This window comes from Arachis hypogaea, chromosome 15 (genome assembly GCF_003086295.3).
Source record: "Arachis hypogaea cultivar Tifrunner chromosome 15, arahy.Tifrunner.gnm2.J5K5, whole genome shotgun sequence".
NCBI classification, from domain to species: domain Eukaryota; kingdom Viridiplantae; phylum Streptophyta; class Magnoliopsida; order Fabales; family Fabaceae; genus Arachis; species Arachis hypogaea.
Genome location: NC_092050.1, coordinates 1,509,472 through 1,529,492, shown reverse-complemented (window position 1 = coordinate 1,529,492; position 20,021 = coordinate 1,509,472). Strand labels below are relative to the sequence as shown.

Below are 20,021 nucleotides of genomic sequence, written 5' to 3'. Positions count from 1 at the left end.
ATAAAATTGTAGGGTTTTACTATGCTTTAAAACACACACTTTTTAAATTCAATTTTATGGTATATTATTAAGGGGCACAATAGATGGAATAGAATATATAGAGTTTTAAGTTTTATTTTAATTCTGCTTGTGAGTGTAAATATTTTTTTAACTTTTATATATGTTATTTTATTTATAAATTTAAACCTTTTTCACTCAATTTCTATTTGTAAGAATAATTATTCGCCTTAATCTATTAAAAAAATATTTTTATAGAACAAACAAAATAATAATTAAAATAGATCAATTCAATATGTCTAATTAGTTGGTTGTTTTGTCGTGGGCTCACAATAGTTCCACCTAACTCGTCCTGTGTATTATATATTTTTTCCTTCTCCATTTTTATGGTCTTTTATTTAGAATGGACTATAAATTCTGATTCCAATGAGCATAATTCGACAATTGAGGACGTATGATTCAGATAAGAATTTTAAATAGTGATGGCAATAAATAGGGTGGAGTTTAGATCTAATTTTATTTTTTCTGGTGAGTTGAGAATATTTTAATTATAATCTTACCTGCTTTTAATTTGTGAGTTATAAAAAAAATATAATATTATTATATAATTTTATAATAATTTAAAATTTAACTAATATTTATGTAAAAAATGTATTAAATTATTAATTAATGATCTTTTTTAGTAATTAAGGATTTTTTTGTATTTAGTAAGAGGTCTTTAGTTCAACTACGGGTATACATAACCAGGTCTGGACCGAAATTTCGGCTTGGATCCAAATACTTTGGGGTTAATTTGGTGTGATTTCATCGGGTCTAAGACCGAATAATAGTATCAAAAATAGACCCGATCAATCATTATTTATGGTCGAGTCCAGGTCAAAGCAAACTCGATTTCACTCAACCCATATGCACTCTAAGAGGAATAAAAAAGGTATATATGTTTTAAATTAATTCCAATATTATGTTATATAATTATAAGTTTAATGCTTTGTTTTTAATCATAGTTGTTGAATTAAGAAATAGATCAAAGAAGCATGAAATTAGAATTTATGGACAAACTTAAAGTAATCCCTAAAGTTGTACTCGAGTCTCAAAGTGATCCTTAAAATTAATAGTTACACAATTTTATCCTCAAACTTGCACTCCGAAACTCATACTAGTTCTTAATGCGCTCTCCCTTCATCGGAACACTGAAATGAAATCGTTTTGTATTAAAAAAAAAAAACCAAGTCTCCCCTTCCCCCAATCCAAGCTCCTTCCCCTTTCTCTTTTCTCTTTGTTGTCGCTTCTCGTCCGCCTCCGTCACGGTACCGCGCCGCACCGCACGGCTCCCTTTTCCAACCTAGTCTCTTACACTCTTGTCTTCTCTCTATCTCTCCTTCTTTTTCTGTCTCCTCTATGTCTCCATCTATCTCCTTGATCCCAAAATCAATTCCTCCATTATTTGATTAACGCATAGAAACAGTATATATGCTTTCAAATTACGTGAACTTTATACAATAAACTAACGAAACAAATATTTTAGCCAAATAAAAAAGGGACTGAAAAAATAGAATTAAACATATGCAAAAATTAATGCATACAGGCATCTAAAAAAATTTCATTACAATAAAAAAATTTGAAAAAAAAGAATCTATACAAGAGAAAAGACAGAGAGGAGAGACTAGGTTAGGAAGTAAGGTGAGCAGCGTGGTACCGTGACGGAAACCGACGAGAGATGATGATAGAGGCTTCGGGTTGAAGAAGGGCCTCAGATTGAAGAATGAGAAGGAAGAGGAAAAGGAGAAGGACCTCAGATTGAGAAAAGAGAAGGGGAAGGGGAAGGAAAAGGGGAAGGAGAAGGAAAAGGGAAAGGAAAACTGGGGATAGGTTGGAAAAGGGGAAGAGGAAGAGGAGCGTGGAAAGAAAAGGAAAAGGGGAACTAGGAAGGAAAATGAAAAGGAGAAGTAGGAATGGAGAAGGGGAAGGAGGAGAAGAGCGTGGAAGGAGAAGGAAAAGGAAAACTGGAAAAAGATTGGGGAAGGGGAAAGGGAGTGTGGAAGGGAAAGGGAAAAGGGAACTGGAGAAGGGTTAGGGAAGGGGATGTTTTTCTTTTTTTTAATAAATACAAAACGACATCGTTTTTAGTGTTCCGATGAACGAAAAATGTCTTAGGGACTAGTATGAGTCCCAGAGTATAAGTTTGGGGACAAAATTGAGCAACTATTAATTTTAAGGACCACTTTAAAACTCGAGTTTAGTGATCACTTTAAGGTTTAACTCAAATAAAAAAGGTATATATATTTTAAATTAATTTCAATACTATGTTATACTAATTATAAACTTATTGTTTTGTTTTTAATCATATTTGTCGAATTAGAAAATAGATCAAAGAAGCAAGAAATTAGAATATATGAACAAATTCAAGTTCAAGTATAGTTATCAACTTATCTGTATCAATTATTTTTTTCTTTTTTATAAACGAGTGTATCATAATTTATTGACATAAAATTTATCAAGACATTAATATCTACTATTAAAAAGACATTAAAATACACAACATTAATGTTTTCACAAAAAATTTTTTTAAAATATTTTCATTCTTTTTTTTAACTTGAATGTCAAAGTATCTTTTATAAATATTTCAGGCGACTGATGTTCTGTAAGAGACGAAATCTACCTCATTCATTGAAGCAAGATTTATTCGAAGATGAGTTATACTTCATATTACCTCTCAGCACAAGAACATATTCTTTTGGAGTGCACCTTACACCAACCACTAACTTCATATATAGGTTTGGTTCGATAACTATTTTAAAAAAGTTATTTATCCTTTTAAAAAATATCAATTTTTTAGATTGAGTTTGATAAATTAAAATGATCATGTATTTGTGCATATAATTTTTAAAAAATATGGATAATTTTAAAATACTCAAAGTTAAATTTTTTAAAATTGATTTATGTTTATCAAGATTAAAATGTCTAATATATCTCATATATTAATGAAATTTTAAATTTATTTTTGCATTTATATCTATAATAATAATTATAAAATTTAAAAATTATTTTTTTAAATACAGTTATTGTCGATTATATTTATTAAAAGTTATTTTTAATTTATTTCACAAAACATAAATATAACAACTTTTAAAAAATTATTTTTAATTTTAATAAGTAAAAATTTTATCAAATTAAGTAATAATTTATAAGGATATATAGAGTTTCAAACTAATGAATTTTAAATCATTTATAGTTAATTTTAGACTAAATTCTAATAGTGATTTTTTAAATTCACAGTTTTTATCAATTTGATGCCTCAAATTTCATCTGCACTATACTGATCTCGGAAATTAAGTTCAGAGTACTTTTGAATTCCTTTTCAGCGTTAATTCAGCAAATGAAAGGATGGTCTAATACTCTCTTACCACACTGGATTAGTATAAAACAACAACGTTTTTATTGAGATAGCGTCAAGAAAAAATTTTTAAATTATTATAATGTCTAAAACTCAATCACAATTAAAATCTGATAGATTAAATTAATGAAAATTGTGAATATAAGGGATTGTCATTAAGCTTAAGATGAAAAAATGATGGTAGGAAACAGGAGTAACTCTCATTTTTTGGAGAAGAAAATATTTGAACAAAAATTTGAATGCGAATTAAAATATAATATTCATCACAAAACATTGATGCATGTATTGGTACCACCAAACTAATTCTATTCTGATCACATTATCTGCTATACTTTGTCTTACTTGAAGTAACGTATATGGCTAATTAAATGGATAGATTAGTCCCCCATGGTTTTCATTTTTTGTATTATTGTTCCCATTTGGAAAGACTTTTTTTTTTTTGGACGTTAATATTAATATAAAATGGCCATGGTGGGCAGCACTTTCCATTTTGTGTTAGTTTTTATTTAAGATGATTGCTATATTGCCACCTAAGTTTGACACTAGACAAGATTTTTATCTTATTTCTTTTCAGTTTTCAGTTTTTCCAATTAAATTCTCAACTTTAAGTCTTTAAAAAAGGAGAAAAAAATACAAAATCGATGTATTAAGATAATATCTAAGAATGATACCGATATGTGAATAATTTTGTTTTTTAAAAAATGAATGAACTGACAATTATTTTAAAAAGACAACGAGATCTAAAAAAAATTCAATTCAATTCTTGATTTTTTTTGAATTGATTAGTTTTTGTGCCAAAAAATCAACATTGACTTTTTTGACACAAGACTAATTAATCCCATAAAAATATAATTCAGGGATCAAATTGAATTTTTTTTATTGAGGACTTCATTATCTTTCGTTTAAAATTAAGACTGTTTAAGATTTTAAGGCTGTTTAAGATTTTTTTTTCTTAAAGAGACTATTCGTTGTTAATATAATAAAAAGAGTAAACTATTATTTCTGATTATTCTAGTAAATTATCCAAAGTTTTGGATAAAATTACCTAATGATTTATTAACTCTAGATAATTTTACAAAATTAAACTAATCCAATTTATTATGGATATTAAGTTAGTTTACATTTTTAATATTAAAATAGTCAATATTTAAATTTTTTATGGTTAAAACTGGTAATATACTCTTGATAAATATATAATTTTCATGTCAAAACAACTCAATAAGCTGATATACAAAATTAGATATTTTGTGATCAATTTTTCTTGTCGTTCTCTTAAATAAAGCCAGATAAAAAATATTTTGTTAAAAATAGTTTTGAAAAACACTATGGAACCTGTTCTAGAATGGTTAAAACAAGAGAATCTGTCTTATTAATCAGATTAAGCCTTGGCTAATTCTTATTTTAGGTAACATTATTCATTATAGATTTTTGTTTTAAATAAACATACATATATATCATTATCAAATTTCCTTCAACTATAAAAAATCTATATCTCTCAATTTTATATAGATTTTAAGGATTAAACTCTTGACATTTCGAACATACAACTCTAAGACTATACTATTAAACTACTCATCGCAAAAACTTAAGCTGATAGAACAAAGTAACATAGTTATATCTCTAACCTTTTTTTTTGACAGTACTTATTTTTTATTTTATGTTTTCGTCCAATTATTTATTCTTTTTTTTTTATTTTGAAGTGAAATGTATATTTTTGTTTGATGCAACTCTCACCCTTCGTCTGTTCAATTTAATTTTGGGCCTCGCTTTTTGGTGTCATCGCCCGTTGAGAAGGAGCAAATACCATAAAATGTTTTTCATGAAAGTCCATCTTCTTAGCAAATATTTTGTTATTCTTTTAATAAAAAGTTAAAAACCTTTTTATTTTGGGTTAGAACAAGAGAAATTAGAAAACAGGCCACAACCAATTTAACAAGAGAAATAAGTAACGACCAAAAAACATAAAAACCCAAGAGAAACAAGTAAAACCCTTCGACCCAAAATAAAAAAGAGAAAAGAAAAAAAATATATATATATATAAAATATTATTGGTACACTAATCACTTTTTTTTTTTACCAAGGATAAGAGATTCGAACCTACAACCTCTTAATTGAATATAGAAAGACTATGCCATTTAAGCTATTACTCATTGACATTGGTACACTAAACACTTGAATTTAGATCCTCTAAATTTTTAATTTCACTTTAAAGAATAAAGTGTAATCTTTTACCATTTATTTCATAGGTGGGACTAAGAAAAAATATGAGAGAGAAACCATTCAATAGTGAAAAAACACATTTTACCTTCTAAAGTAAAAAAATTCAAAATTTAGAGAATCAAAATTCCTAAACACTTATATCAATAAAATTTATGATGTGTGAAATTTAGTAAATAATTTAAAGATGATGATGATTTTGATTATTATTATTATACATTTTTTTTAGAAGAGTCCAATTCTTTAAAATCTACATCGAACAATAATTTTGTTCCATAAATTGTTAAAATACACAAGTTTAAGAGAATATTTTATAGTTTAATTTTAATGTATTGATAATGTAAAACATTTTTTATTTTTTGAATGATCATTCATTTAATTAATATAAATAATAGTTATATAAAATTACATAATTAAAAACACGTGTAAAAGTTTAGGCTGACAGTATATTAAAATTAAATTTATATTTTTAATCATAAAAAACAATTTTCTTAAGTTCAAAACCATAAGATATTAAAGATGACCTATTTTGTAAGGTAGGTTAAGAAATATGAAATTGTGGCGATTCTTGCTCCATGGGGTGGGTTTACTTATAAGAAACTTGAACTTTTTAAGTTAGCAAAGCAGTTTACGAGAAATCGTGATTCATAATATGCATAGTTAGAGATTTAGAGTGTAGAAAATATTGGTTAATTCTTTCTTACCCGTCCTGGAGTGATATTAATTACAAATTGCAATCATGGTTTTACAAATAAAACACTTAAATATCTGATATTGAATCTATATAACAAGACCTAACTTTTCTATTGTTATAGAATGAAGAGTATACTAAATCATGTGCCTTTTTTTTTTATTTAGTTAATCTCGTTAGGTGAACAATAAAAGATGCGAATAGCGTGGATAGCAGGCCATATTTTAAACATACTAACAAAGATTATATGTAATTAATTTAAAATTAAAATTAATTTTTCTTTTTTAACCTATTATTTACATTATTTAAAAAACATTATTTTTTAATACTTTTTCGTATTTAATTACGATTTCATTTTTTATCTAATTATTTCGGTGTATTTTATTTCTGTCGCATATCCAAATTTATAAATATAAATATAGTAATTAGAATATCAATTTAAATTTAATTTTTACAATTTTTTAATATTATAATTTTAAATAAATTAGTCAATTTTATAAAATTTTTATAATTTTACAATTTAAATTTTATTATAATTTTACATATTATGTATTTAATTTATTTTTTAATTTTATATCAAATTTTAATTTATTATGCCTTATAAGGTGTCCAAAAAAAAAAGTGATTTTTACTCAAATTCGTTCCAAAACTTGGTTTATGGTTGAAAATTTTGACTCAAATAGAACAGGACACTGCGATACAACGGGTGAATCCAAATTGTCATGTCTATTCATTACACACTTAGGAAAATGAATTTTCTAAATATTTTATAATTAAAAATATAAAATGTGATCTCAAATTTTTTAATATTTTTTTAATAGTTTTTTTATTCTACTTGATTAGATATTACACTTTACATCTTTAAATGGAAAAAAAATTAAGATTCAATTTCATTTTCTTAGACTGTGTTTGTTTTTGAAAATAGAACAAGACAAAATACTGAGAACACAACATGATAAGACATCGATGGACAGATACATAAAATTTTGTATTTTTGTATTCTGTTTGACAATAAACTAGAACAAATTATAAAAATTTAATTTATTCTTATCTTTTTTATTAAACAAAATTGAGATGAAAAATATAATAATAAAAATTATAATTATGAAAAATTAACAAGAATAATAAAAGAAAAATAAAAAACAAGTTGTGTTCCATTGTTAGTGTTTCTATCTCTTTCTTATCAAATGAACACAAAATATATTAGTTTAGTGTCTCTAGATATATTGTTTTTATTTATATCTTTTCTGTTAAACATGATTTTGTATTCTGTATTATTGTTTCAATATTCTGTCTCTATAAATAAATGCAGGCCTTACAGTACAAGAGGAAAAAAAAATAAAAGAAAAGAAAAAGACGGGAGAAAAAATAAAATGGAAAATAGAAGAAAGGAGAGAAAGAAAGAAGAGGAAGTAAAGGGAAACTAGTGGCATTGAAAAATGATGAGGTCCCAAAATTACAATACACATAGCGTGGTGGTTGTGAATCTTCCGTTTTAACCTTCTGCTTCTCATTTCTCTCTTACTCTTTCTTTTCTTCTCTCTACTACTCACACTGCAAGTGTTCTGCACCTTGTGCTCCATAAAAATGGCGTCTTTTCTCACTCTACCAGCTATTTCCTCACGACCCATAATTCCCAGTGCCTTCTATCTCAAGAGACCCGTCTTTCAATCCCCACCCACTTTGCATTTCAAACAAAACCGGTTAGTCCTCCAACCCCCACTTCACAACAATTTATTTTTTGTTTTGCTTTTTTATCATAATTTTTCATGTTTCGTGCTATTTGCAACCGTTTGGAGCATGCGGAAATTGAATTAGTTTAATGGTGTTCATTATTTTGTCTCTGTGTGTTTGAATTAAGACTTTTTATTTCCCCCCATCATAAGGGTTTAGAGGTTTTTGTAATGAATTGGATTGGACTGTATGAGCATTTGATGATGAGTTAATAATTGCCAAATTTCCTTTAGTATGGATTTGTATTTAGTCTATGTTATGATGCAGTGTGTGTTGTGCCAATTTTTTTCAATATCATTAATTGATTATCTATGTTTCTTCATGCTGCAGCATGTAACAGGAACACTACTTATTCAAATATCCATGATATGTGCTCTTAAATTGTTTATGCATATACCTTTATGCAGGTTTTCTGTTAGCAGCAGTTCTGCAGAAACAGGTTACAGGGCCGATTCCAGATCTAACACTATAGATGTTGTGGCTGAGATTAAAAGCGAAAGGGTATTTACAAATTAAATGTCTCACTTTTACTGATTTGATGTTATACATAATTCTTTAGCTGAAGCATTGTTACTTAGATTAAATGTCTCTGTTTGTAGATTGTAGTCTTGGGAGGGAGTGGTTTTGTTGGTTCTGCCATATGCAAGGCAGCAGTATCCAAGGGCATAGAAGTCATAAGCCTAAGCAGGTTTGTGAATTGTGATGTTCAACTTATTTATATCTATGTTTGTATGCATACACTTAACTCAATTTTACAGATCAGGACGTCCTACTTATCCAGATGCATGGGTAGATCAAGTTACTTGGATTGCAGGCATGCTACCTAAATCTTATACTAAGCAGAATCTCAGTTTGTTTTATCTGTTATTTTAGATAGTTATTTTGTTTTAACTCTCTTATGAGTTTGTTGTAATAACTCTCTGGAGGGTGTTTGAATGTCATGCTTAATGCACAGGTGATGTTTTTTATGTGAATTGGGATGAAGTATTAGTTGGAGCAACTGCGGTTGTTTCAACACTTGGTGGGTTTGGTAGCGAAGAACAGATGAAAAGGATTAACGGCGAGGCTAATGTCGTGGCTGTGAATGCTGCAAAGGAATATGGTGAGCCATATCATTAGAGTGTCATTCTGCAGTTGAATGCACTTATATGTTGGACTGTATTTTGGTCATAAACCATTGTGATCCTCTTCTACTGCATAAGGTATCCAATATTAATTATTCTCTCCTTTTGCCTTGCAGGAATTCCGAAATTCATCTTGATCTCAGTTCATGATTACAACTTACCGTCATTCTTACTTTCATCGGGGTACTTCACAGGAAAAAGGAAAGCGGAATCTGAGGTTCTCTCTAAATACCCGAGTTCAGGTAAATGTTTTGTGCTGTTTCATGAACGATCGAATCTAAATTGGTATTTAAGCTTTGTAATCAAGGACCTAAGGTTCCAAACTAAAACCTACTTGCAAATGAGTCAATTTGTTGAAGCCTTGAAACGGTTGTCTCTAATACCAATAGAATTAACTAAAGCTCATTGAGGACAAGCCTTGACTCACAAGTAAGTGTTAGCTTTGGATGCAACCCTTTCCCGGATCTTGTACAATGCAGGATGCCTTTTTCCGGGTTGGCTTTTTCCTATTTTTTATTGAAACCTTAAAAAAACACTTATCGTTCAATGCTTTGATGGTTAACTTGGCTTTGAAATGTTTTTCAGGTATTGTATTGAGACCTGGATTCATATATGGGAAAAGGAGAGTGGATGGTTTTGAGATCCCTTTGGATTTAGTTGGGGTACCAGCTGAGAGAATTCTAAAAGCAACAGAGAACTTCATCAAACCATTAAGCTCTCTCCCTGCATCTGATTTGTTCTTAACCCCACCTGTTAGTGTTGATGATGTTGCATTTGCAGTTATCAATGGTGTCTTAGACGATGATTTCTTTGGCATTTTCACCATTGACCAGATCAAAGAAGCTGCTGAAAAAGTGAGGGCATGATCCAAAATATACATGTTAGGGAGAGTTACATGACATCAAAGTTACAAAATAACAATAATAATTGTACATTGTACATGGAATGCCAAAAATGAGTCAATGATGGGGTTAATTAAAATCTATTGAGTGGAATCATAACTTTTCATAATTTTTTTTAAAATTGAAGTGAAATTAGTGAAATTATTTTCATTAATGAAGGATAGAAGACTCTTCCAAACCTTGGTCAGTTATGCACGAGGGAGGAAGATCAAAACTTCGATTACTTTCGAAAGATTTGAGACTTCGAGTTAAAAGAAACTCTAAAGCGATGAAAAATGGCAAGGCAATAGGACCTGATAATATTCTGATTGAAGTTTGGAAGGGATTTGGAGAGAAAGGCATCAGTTAGTTAACCAAACTTTTTAATGAGATTTTAAGATCAAAGAAGATGCTAGATGAGTGGAGAAAGAACACTTTAGTACTTGTTTACAAGAATAAAGGGAATATTCAGAGTTGCCAAAACTATAGAGGGATCAAACTCATAAATCATACTATGAAGTTATGGGAAAGGGTGATAAAACGGAGGCTGAGGCAAGACACAAGTAACAAAGAACTAATTTGGTTTTGTTCCCGGCAGATCCAGCATTGAAGCTACATACCTGTTAAGAAGGATGATGGAGAGGTATCGTAGTAATAAAAGGATCTACATATGGTGTTATTAATTTGAAAAAAGCGTATGATAGGGTTCTAAGGGAGGTTGTATGGAAAGTTTTGGAAAGGAAGATAGTAAGGATCGCATATATTCGTGCAATAATGATGGGGCTACAACTAGTGTGAAGATTCAAGGTGATGTGACTGAGAAATTTCTTATTGGTATAAAAATACACTAGAGATCATCTTTAAGTCCATACTTTTTTTACATTAATCTTTGAAATACTCAGAACATATCTAAAAGCATGTGTCATGGTGCATACTTTTTACCAATAATATCGTCCTTATGGAGAGTCAAGAGAAGACCTAAATAAGAAGTTGAATTTATGGAAAGAAGCTCTAAAAGTGTATGGTTTGCGCATAAGCCATAGCAAGACGGAATATATGAAATGTAAGTTCGGCCGCCGAAGGGAAAACCTTAATACAGAAGTGAATATTGGAAAAAACATTTAGTTAAAAGTTTTAAGTACCTTGGGTATATCATACAAGATAATAGATAGATTGAACATGATATAAATCATAAGATTTAAGCAGGTTGGTGAAAATGGCAGAGTGCGTCTGGTTTTATATGTGACAAAAAAAATATCTTTAAAACTTAAAGGTAAATTCTATCGCACTGTTAGACCGGCTATATTTTATGGTACAGAGTGTTGGACAGTTAAAGGGGAACACGAACATAAGTGTGACAGAGATGATGATGTTGGGATGGATGAGTGATCATACGCAATTGGATATAATAAAGAACAAAGATATAAGAGAGAGGGTTAGAGTAACAACTATTGTGAAAAAGATGGTAAAATCGCGTCTCAGATGATTTGGACATGTGAAAAGAAGACTGACAGAACACCCAATCAAGAGGATGAATGAAATAGAAGATAGACAGGGGGTGAAAGGTAGAGAAAGATCATCCATGAGGTGATTAAACGAAATCTACATATAAACGATCTCTCTATAAACATGATACATGATAGAGTTCAATAGCGTCATTTGATCCATGTAACCGACTCCACTATTGTTATTGTTTGATCCATGTAACCGACTCCACCTAATGAGACAAGATTTTGTTGTTATTGTTGTAGTATTAATAGGTTATCTTGCCTTTATAAATCAATATATCTGAAATCAGTATTGATAAGTTTCAAATGTGTACGAAAAATTAAAGTGATTTATATGAAATGGAGTATTACTTCACATCTGGGTATTATTTATGATTTTATGTCAACTCTAAAACCAAACCTCAAATATAAAACTAAAACAGTCCAAAAACAAAGACAAAAAAATCTTAATTTGGTCAAACATTTTGAAATTGTGATATTTCTTCAATGTGAATATGGATCTTATCAGAGAATGGTTTACATATGTTAAGGTCTCTAGCATTTGACACCAAACTCGGGCAACATATTCATGAACATAGCAGAGGGTAAAATCCTGCTTTAGATACACATCCAGTGAAACCATGCTAAGAAAGGTCACCAAGGCCTCGTAGTTTATATTGAACCACCATACCAATTAGATCACACCGAAAGCATTCTCCTGATTTTTCTCAAAGAAGTAAATGTAAATAAGTCACCATCTAACTCTTCACTATACTAATAAGAGTGGTGTGAGGAACCTTTTGCCTCCACTTGAAATTCTAGTTTACTTCTATTTTCTATTAGCCATGGATTGTTCAGCAAGATACCTGCATCATCATGAACCCCAATTACCATAGAAAGAACATGGCAAGGATATAGCTAGGACTAGGAGTACTTTCAAAGGGTCCAAACAGCTCAATAATTGTGAAACTTTGACATTCTTTGAAGTAATAACTAATAATTACAACACCTCTATGTGTTGAGCAAGATAGTTAGCACTGAAATCCGAGTTTTACTTGCATGATAATGCAAGCTAGAATGACGTTCTTGAATGAAAACCAAACTCAGTCTATAAAGTTCAATATAAATATAACTGTGATAAACACTTACTTTCCAGTATAGAAGCCCGCAGAATACCAAGCATTCAAAAGAGCAGTAAGATCTGTTCCTGAGCCACTAGTTTGTTTGGGTTCAGAAATTGTTCTCTCTTTCTCTGCATTTCATGGAGCAAACATAGACGTCAGAGTTATACCATGAGTCATATGCAGTTATGCACCCAAAAAAATATATAGTAATAAAACAAAGGCATTTTTTTAGATAGTAATATAATAAAGCCATTAAACACATGAAATGGTGGATGGAACTGAAGCATTTGGTCCATGATAAAATTCTACCAACCAAAGTGAAGGCAAATTATGTCAGGTACATTAGAATGAGTATCCATCTTTTCATTCATGAGTTTAAGTGACAATGGTAAGCAATACGTAATGCAAACATTAAGAACATTTTTCAGTTCGTGCTGACAAAAAATAAAAAATAAGCATGTAAGCTATCATCCACTAGCCTCACAAGTGCAAAAAAAATAAAATAGCCTATTGATGGAACCAAAATGATTCCAGGTTTTACATCACTTAAAGGTCATAAAACCATGGATTTGCCACTTATGGTAATACTATTAACTAATCTTAATGGATTGCATTGCAAAAAATTCATGCATATCTATTTAGGTAGCCATGCTTATTGCTTACCTTCATTCACATTAGAATCACCAGAAATGGTTGTTCTAATGGACGACAGTGCCTGCTCTGCTGCTCCCATTGCTATTTTGTGGATTTTACCATCCTCACATGGAAATGGCATTTTATGATCCATTTCCACATAATGACTGTTACAAGGTTTACCAACACCTGATTCATCTAGAGAACAACCGGGAGCAGATGTGCAAGAAGCCATTGAACATTGACTAAAACACGGGCAACACGTGCAAACAACATTTGGATCAGAAACTTGGTAAGGAGACATTGAATAATCCTGCACATTGGAATATGGTACACCAGAACTAGTAGCAGTAGCATCATATTTGTAATTCCAAGCACTATACTGATTAAGTTGCTCCCAAATCTTCAGCCTTTTCTCCTCAAGTTCATTATACTGAACAACTAACTGATTATATTCCTCCACACCTTGTGCATATGCATAAGCATCATGCTCACTTTGGATGCCTTGGCCCCTTGTTGAATCCTGACAAGTATGTCCTACCTGCGGCTCAGCATGACAATCATCTCCCAACTTCGGCACAGAACCAGTCTCACCTAAATCAGGTGTATCAGCAGCTGGAATATTGCTCTTCTCATCAACATCCCTGGGTCCAATGCACCACAATCGATAGTGAAAAAACAAGTGCACAAATTCGCATAGAAGAAAAAGCAACCATTATCAAATGATTCTATTCCTTTCATTGTGATCAATAATAACATTTGAGATACAAAACCTATACCCTGCATTTGTGTGATTAAATTACAAGAATTCCGTCCGCATTATACAAGTAAAGATAGAACGAAAGTAGCAATGTAGAAAATTCGTTATTCTTCAAGAAATATGAAGACAATAGCAGTTCCACCAAATATATTTTTATCCAATTGCAACTTAAAACCTTGTATATCAAATTACGGCATTATTAATTCAAACCATTCAAGAAGGCACCAGAGATTGGATAGTGAAAACTGAATAACATGAACCATCAATTAGAATAAAAAGGTGCGATTTTGCAATAGTTCCTATTCAAACAGTTTGCTTTCTACCTTGCAGTGTCAAGATTTCGAAAGTCGCCACTAGAACCATTTTCTTCAGCGGTGGCGCCCATCACTGTCTCAGCCTCATCCTCAGCCTCAGCCTCAGCTCCAGCTGATTCATCCTTGCTATTGTTCTTGTTCTTGTGCATTTTCTACACAAATTATTACGAATATCATGAATTAGTTAGAAAACAGTGTTAACACCAAACTCCAGCAAAAGGCACAGCAATTGAAACCAAAAAAGATAAATAAGAAATGGAATTAGAGAGAAGTAAAGTGTAGTGATTACCTTGAAAGTAGAAATGGCGTGGTCGAAGGCATTGATGAGAGCAGAATCATCCCACAAGTCTCCTTCTTTACCCATTCGCTGTGGCCAGTGAAAGTGAGATGAGGGTGGAAGAGTTTTATTTTTTTTTTTGGATTTGAAAATGGGCCGAGGCCCAAAATCAGGTTTAAGAACAATGGAGATGACTGATGAGGAAGCAAACCCGAACTTTATTAAAAATAAAATCAACTTCTTTTGGTTTGACTATGGAAAGTTGACTTTTATTGAGATTTGAGAGTCGCTTTCGGCCCTCAGAATTCATGAACACATTAAGTCAATAAAACCGGCGGCGTTTTTCTTGCGGTCTTCGGGTTTAGAAATTTTCGGCGGTGACAACATTTTAGGAATTAGTAGGATACGAGTTTAATTTTTATAGCATACAAAAGATTTTTTTCACAAAAAAATTATATAAACAGTAAAAAATAACTAATTTTAATTTTTTTAAATATTTAAACACATAATCTGAATAAATAATTATATAAAATTCTTTACGCTATTATTGCTTGAAAATTAAATTTATTAGGATACTTTTAATAAATTATCATGAATTAATCTTATATTCATAAAATATAAATTATTTCAATAAAATTACATAAAATAGATAGTTTGTTAATTAATTTATTTGGATTAATTTCATTTCTTTTTTTATATCAAATTAGTTTATATATTTTATTATTGTAATTGTTAGCGCTTGAATATTTTGTAACCATGCATAATTTATTCAAATTTTAATGAAAAAGAGACTAACAAACATCAACATTATTGAAGAAGATTAATTAAATTGTATCCTTTGTGATGAAGCGTGGGACGTAATGCGGGTTAATTCAATAAAAATTAGAGAGATGTTCGATGTTTGGTGTGATCAACAAAGGATTGATATTGTTCATACCCTAACCCAACAATAAGGCTCAGGTCCTAACAAAAGGCCCAACCCAAAAAGGTTGAGCTTCGCCTTGTATCGATCTCCTCCCTATGAAGTCGGTCCCTATCACGACTAACCCTAAAGAAGTCGGAGACGAAGATTAGTTGGCAGATAATCACTCATTCAAATGAGTAACTGCCCCTAAAATCTCTCTACCCACTTATAGGAGCCATATCTCAACCTCCCTAAGATAAAGGAACAGTTATCCACCTTAAAAGGCGGAACTACTTCAGCGGTGGTTATTGGTTCACCATTATAAATACACTGACATTCCTCAGGTATCTCTAAGCCCAATACTCTCTAGACCTGTTTACACCCTTGCTGACTTAGGCATCAGAGTGTCTTTGCAAGTACCACCCCCCATTCTTTCACATACACAACTCGGAGACGGCTCCCAGACGTAAACCAAGTCGGAGACCACACTCCTCCAACGCTTGGGCCTTACAAACAAGCCCAACCACCGTCCGGTTCTAGGTAAGCCCCGGAACATTGGCGCCGTTGCCGGGGACCCGAGAGATCAACCAGTGATGGCGGACAGATCCCCCGAAGAGGGTCATGTGGAATCAGATTCTGAACAAGAGAATCTGGATACCGAAAACAATGACGCAGACTTGACCCTTCACCAGGAAACCAATGATCAGCACAGAGAAGGTACCTCCAGAGTCAAAAATCCGAAGGCGAATTCTTCAGAAGGGTGCGACTCGGAGAAAGATGGACCATCCCACGCGACTGAACTCATGGGATTAGTCCACGTCCACCAAAGTCACTTGGAACAGTTAGAACAGGAACGGGAGCGACAAAGGGAGACTGAGAAGAACCTAAAAGAGGAGATGGAACGACGAAAAGAGTTAGAAAGAAAACTCTTGAAGTTTGAATCCTCCCTCAAAGGCCGGAACTCCCGCGACGAACGAGAAGAGCCGCCCATAGGAGGGGAGGACCCTTTTAGCGAGGACATCATGAGGGCAAAAGTTCCAAGGAACTTCAAAAGCCCCGATATTGACCTCTATGACGGAACCACGGATCCAAAGCATCACTTAAGCAATTTCAAAAGTCGGATGTACCTGGCTGATGCTTCCGACGCTACGCGATGCAAAGCTTTCCCGACTACCCTATCGAAAGCAACGATGAAGTGGTTCGACAGCCTCCCTCCGAGGTCGGTCACCAGTTTTGAAGACCTCTCAAGGAAGTTTTTTATGAGGTTCTCTATCCAGAAAGACAAAGTGAAACATGCGCCAAGCCTCCTGGGAATAAAACAGGAGGTCGGAGAATCCTTACGAGCCTATATGGAAAGGTTCAACAAAGCATGTTTAGAGATCCAAGACCTGCCCACCGAGGCAGTCATAATGGGGTTAGTCAATGGGCTTAGAGAAGGTCCCTTCTCACAGTCCATATCCAAAAGACACCCCATCTCTTTAAGTGACGTACAGGAAAGAGCTGAAAGGTACATCAACATGGAAGAGAATGCTAAGCTGAGAGATCCGAGTTGGCGACCCGGACACCTTCCCTCAACAAAAGAGAGGGAGAGGGAGCCCAGGAAAAAGGAAGAACTCGGCCTCGATAGACCAAGGAAATATCACTCTTATACTCCTCTAAAGGTTTCTATAGTGGATGTATACAGAGAAATTTACAATACTGAAAGGCTGCCACCTCCCAAAACCATTAAAAATAAAAAAGGGGGGAGCCGCAGCGACTACTGCGAGTACCATAAAATATATGGTCACTCCACAAATGACTGTTACGACCTTAAAAATGTGATAGAAAAACTGGCTAGAGAAGGTTAGCTTGACAGATATCTCATAGAAAGGTCGGACAATCATGGGAAGAGAAAGCGACACGATATGGATAGAAGAGACCCACCACCGCAGAGTCCGGAGAGACATATCCATATGATCTCAGGAGGGTTCGCGGGAGGGGGACTCACCAAATCCTCTCGTAAAAGGCATCTCAAGAGAGTCTACCAGGTCGGAGGAGAATCATCCGACCTCCCTATCATTTCATTCACAAAAGAAGATGGGCAAGGAATAATCCCTGGACACGATGATCCAGTGGTAATAACTATGATCCTAGCAAATACCCATCTCCACAGAACCCTAGTAGACCAAGGAAGCTCAGCGGACATCCTTTTTAAGCCCGCTTTTGACAAACTAGGGTTGGAGGAGAAAGAATTAAGAGCTTATCCCGATACCTTATACGGACTAGGCGACACGCCAATAAAGCCACTGGGATTTTTGCCCCTCCACACCACTTTTGGAAAAGGGGAAAAATCAAAAACTTTGAGTGTAGACTTCATAGTCATCGATGTAGGGTCAGCATATAATGCTTTAATCGGCAGAGCTACCCTCAATCGACTCGAAGCGGTGGTATCCACTCCCCACCTTTGTATGAAATTCCCGACCCCAGCGGGGATAGCAACGGTAAGGGGAGATCAGAAATTGGCAAGGAAATGTTATAATGAAAGCCTAAACCTGAGAGGAAAAGGCAGAGAGATTCACACAATAGAACTCGGTGGTGCAAGGGCTAGAGAAGAGCTGCGACCACAGCCGGGAGGAAAAACCGATGAGATACAGGTAGGCGAAGAGGAAGGAAAAAATACTCACATAGGAGCCAACCTAGGGGAAATCCTAAAACAAGGGTTGACTAAGCTTCTAAGAGACAACTCCGATCTTTTTGCCTGGAAGGCCTCCGATATGCCTGGGATAGACCCCGAGCTCATGTCCCACAAACTCTCGGTCTACCCGGGGTCCCGACCCACGCAACAAAGAAGGCGCAAGCTCGGCCCAGAACGAGCCCTAGTAGTAGAAGAACAAGTGCAGGCGCTCCTAGAAGCCGACTTCATCAGAGAAGTCAAGTACCCAACATGGCTAGCCAATGTAGTGCTAGTCAAAAAACAAAATGGCAAATGGAGAATGTGTGTCGACTATACCGACTTAAATAAGGCCTGTCCTAAGGACCCTTATCCACTACCAAGTATTGATACCTTAGTAGACTCCAGCTCGGGGTATCAATACTTGTCGTTCATAGACGCCTACTCGGGGTATAACCAAATCCCGATGTATGAGCCAGACCAGGAAAAAACATCCTTCATCACGCCCAGAGTAAATTTTTGCTATGTGGTCATGCCATTTGGATTAAAAAATGCAGGGGCCACATACCAAAGGCTGATGAACAAAGTGTTTGCTCCCCACCTTGGGAGCCTAATGGAAGTATACGTCGACGACATGCTGGTGAAAACCAAGAAAGAGGTCTACCTCTTGTTAGACCTCTCGCGAGTCTTTGACACCATAAGGTTACACGGGATGAGACTAAATCCCGCAAAGTGTGCCTTCGCGGTAGAGGCGGGAAAATTTCTAGGGTTCATGCTGACACAAAGAGGGATTGAAGCCAATCCTGATAAATGTAGAGCTATTCTGGAAATGAAAAGCCCGACCTGTTTAAGAGAGGTCCAGCAGCTAAATGGCCGACTCGCAGCCCTCTCCAGATTCTTGGCAGGATCAGCACTAAAATCCCTTCCACTGTTCTCCTTATTGAGAAATGGATGTCAATTCGAATGGACTCCTGAATGCGATGAGGCATTTCAGGAGTTCAAAAGATTCTTGAGCCAACCTCCGATTCTGACCCGACCTGTAGCTGGAGAAGACCTCGTCCTATATTTATCTGTAGCAGGTAAGGCTGTCGCGTCAGCCCTGATAAGAGAAGACGAGGTCGGCCAGCACCCAGTGTATTTCATCAGCAAAGTTCTACAAGGACCCGAGCTAAGATACCACAAACTAGAGAAGTTTGCCTACTCCTTAGTAGTAGCCTCACGAAAGCTACGACCTTACTTTCAAGCTCATACAGTAAGAGTTCGCACGAACCAACCCATGAAGCAAATCCTCCAAAAAACGGATGTCACAGGGAGAATGGTTCAATGGGCAATAGAGCTCTCCGAGTTCGACTTGAGGTATGAAACTCGGACGGCGATCAAAGCCCAGTGCCTCACCGACTTCATCACAGAATATGCAGGAGATCAAGAGGAAAAGCCAACTACATGAGAACTCTATGTAGATGGATCCTCAAATAAAACAGGAAGCGGTGCAGGCATAATATTGGTGGATGAAAGAGGAACCCAAATAAAGGTTTTCCTCAAATTTGAATTCCCAGCTTCAAATAATCAGGCCGAGTATGAAGCCCTGATTACTGGATTGAAGCTGGCAGAAGAAGTCGGTGCTACAAAGGTGATGATATACAGCGACTCACAAGTGGTGACTTCCCAGATAAGTGGAGAGTATCAGGCAAAGGACCCAATTATGAAGAGGTACTTGGAAAAAACTCTGGAACACCTGGGACGCTTTGCAAAAACCGAGGTCAAACATATAACTCGGGATCTGAATAGCAGAGCAGACGCCCTATCCAAGTTAGCAAGTACCAAGCCAGGAGGG

General features: G+C 34.1%; 2 protein-coding genes across 2 annotated transcripts; one reads left to right on the top strand and one right to left on the bottom strand.

The window, feature by feature from the left end:
- Positions 1-7,624: 7,624 nt before the first annotated feature.
- LOC112747443 (uncharacterized protein At1g32220, chloroplastic-like) lies at positions 7,625-10,138 on the top strand. The gene is made up of 7 exons (XM_025795458.2): positions 7,625-8,002; positions 8,441-8,534; positions 8,633-8,721; positions 8,792-8,847; positions 8,989-9,135; positions 9,274-9,399; positions 9,743-10,138. Exons 1-7 carry the CDS (start codon positions 7,887-7,889, stop codon positions 10,021-10,023), a joined length of 909 nt encoding a protein of 302 aa, XP_025651243.1. The 5' UTR covers positions 7,625-7,886; the 3' UTR covers positions 10,024-10,138.
- Positions 10,139-11,996: 1,858 nt separating this feature from the next.
- LOC112747441 (uncharacterized) lies at positions 11,997-14,936 on the bottom strand. Its single transcript, XM_025795457.3, has 5 exons — positions 14,646-14,936; positions 14,366-14,508; positions 13,313-13,926; positions 12,675-12,777; positions 11,997-12,391 (listed from the first exon to the last, which is right to left on the bottom strand). Exons 1-5 carry the CDS (start codon positions 14,718-14,720, stop codon positions 12,355-12,357), a joined length of 972 nt encoding a protein of 323 aa, XP_025651242.1. The 5' UTR covers positions 14,721-14,936; the 3' UTR covers positions 11,997-12,354.
- Between the last annotated feature and the right edge of the window lie 5,085 nt (positions 14,937-20,021).

Bases quoted from the DNA above. Each gene is read 5' to 3' on its own strand.
- LOC112747443 (XM_025795458.2), top strand. From the start codon at position 7,887: ATGGCGTCTTTTCTCACTCTACCAGCTATTTCCTCACGACCCATAATT. The intron at 8,535-8,632 runs GTATTTACAAAT...CTCTGTTTGTAG, and splicing joins CTGAGATTAAAAGCGAAAGG to ATTGTAGTCTTGGGAGGGAG. The intron at 8,722-8,791 runs GTTTGTGAATTG...TCAATTTTACAG, and splicing joins GAAGTCATAAGCCTAAGCAG to ATCAGGACGTCCTACTTATC.
- LOC112747441 (XM_025795457.3), bottom strand. From the start codon at position 14,720: ATGGGTAAAGAAGGAGACTTGTGGGATGATTCTGCTCTCATCAATGCC. The intron at 12,778-13,312 runs GTAAGCAATAAG...CATGAAATGCAG, and splicing joins TGATTCTAATGTGAATGAAG to AGAAAGAGAGAACAATTTCT. The intron at 12,392-12,674 runs GTAAGTGTTTAT...ATGATGATGCAG, and splicing joins GCGGGCTTCTATACTGGAAA to GTATCTTGCTGAACAATCCA.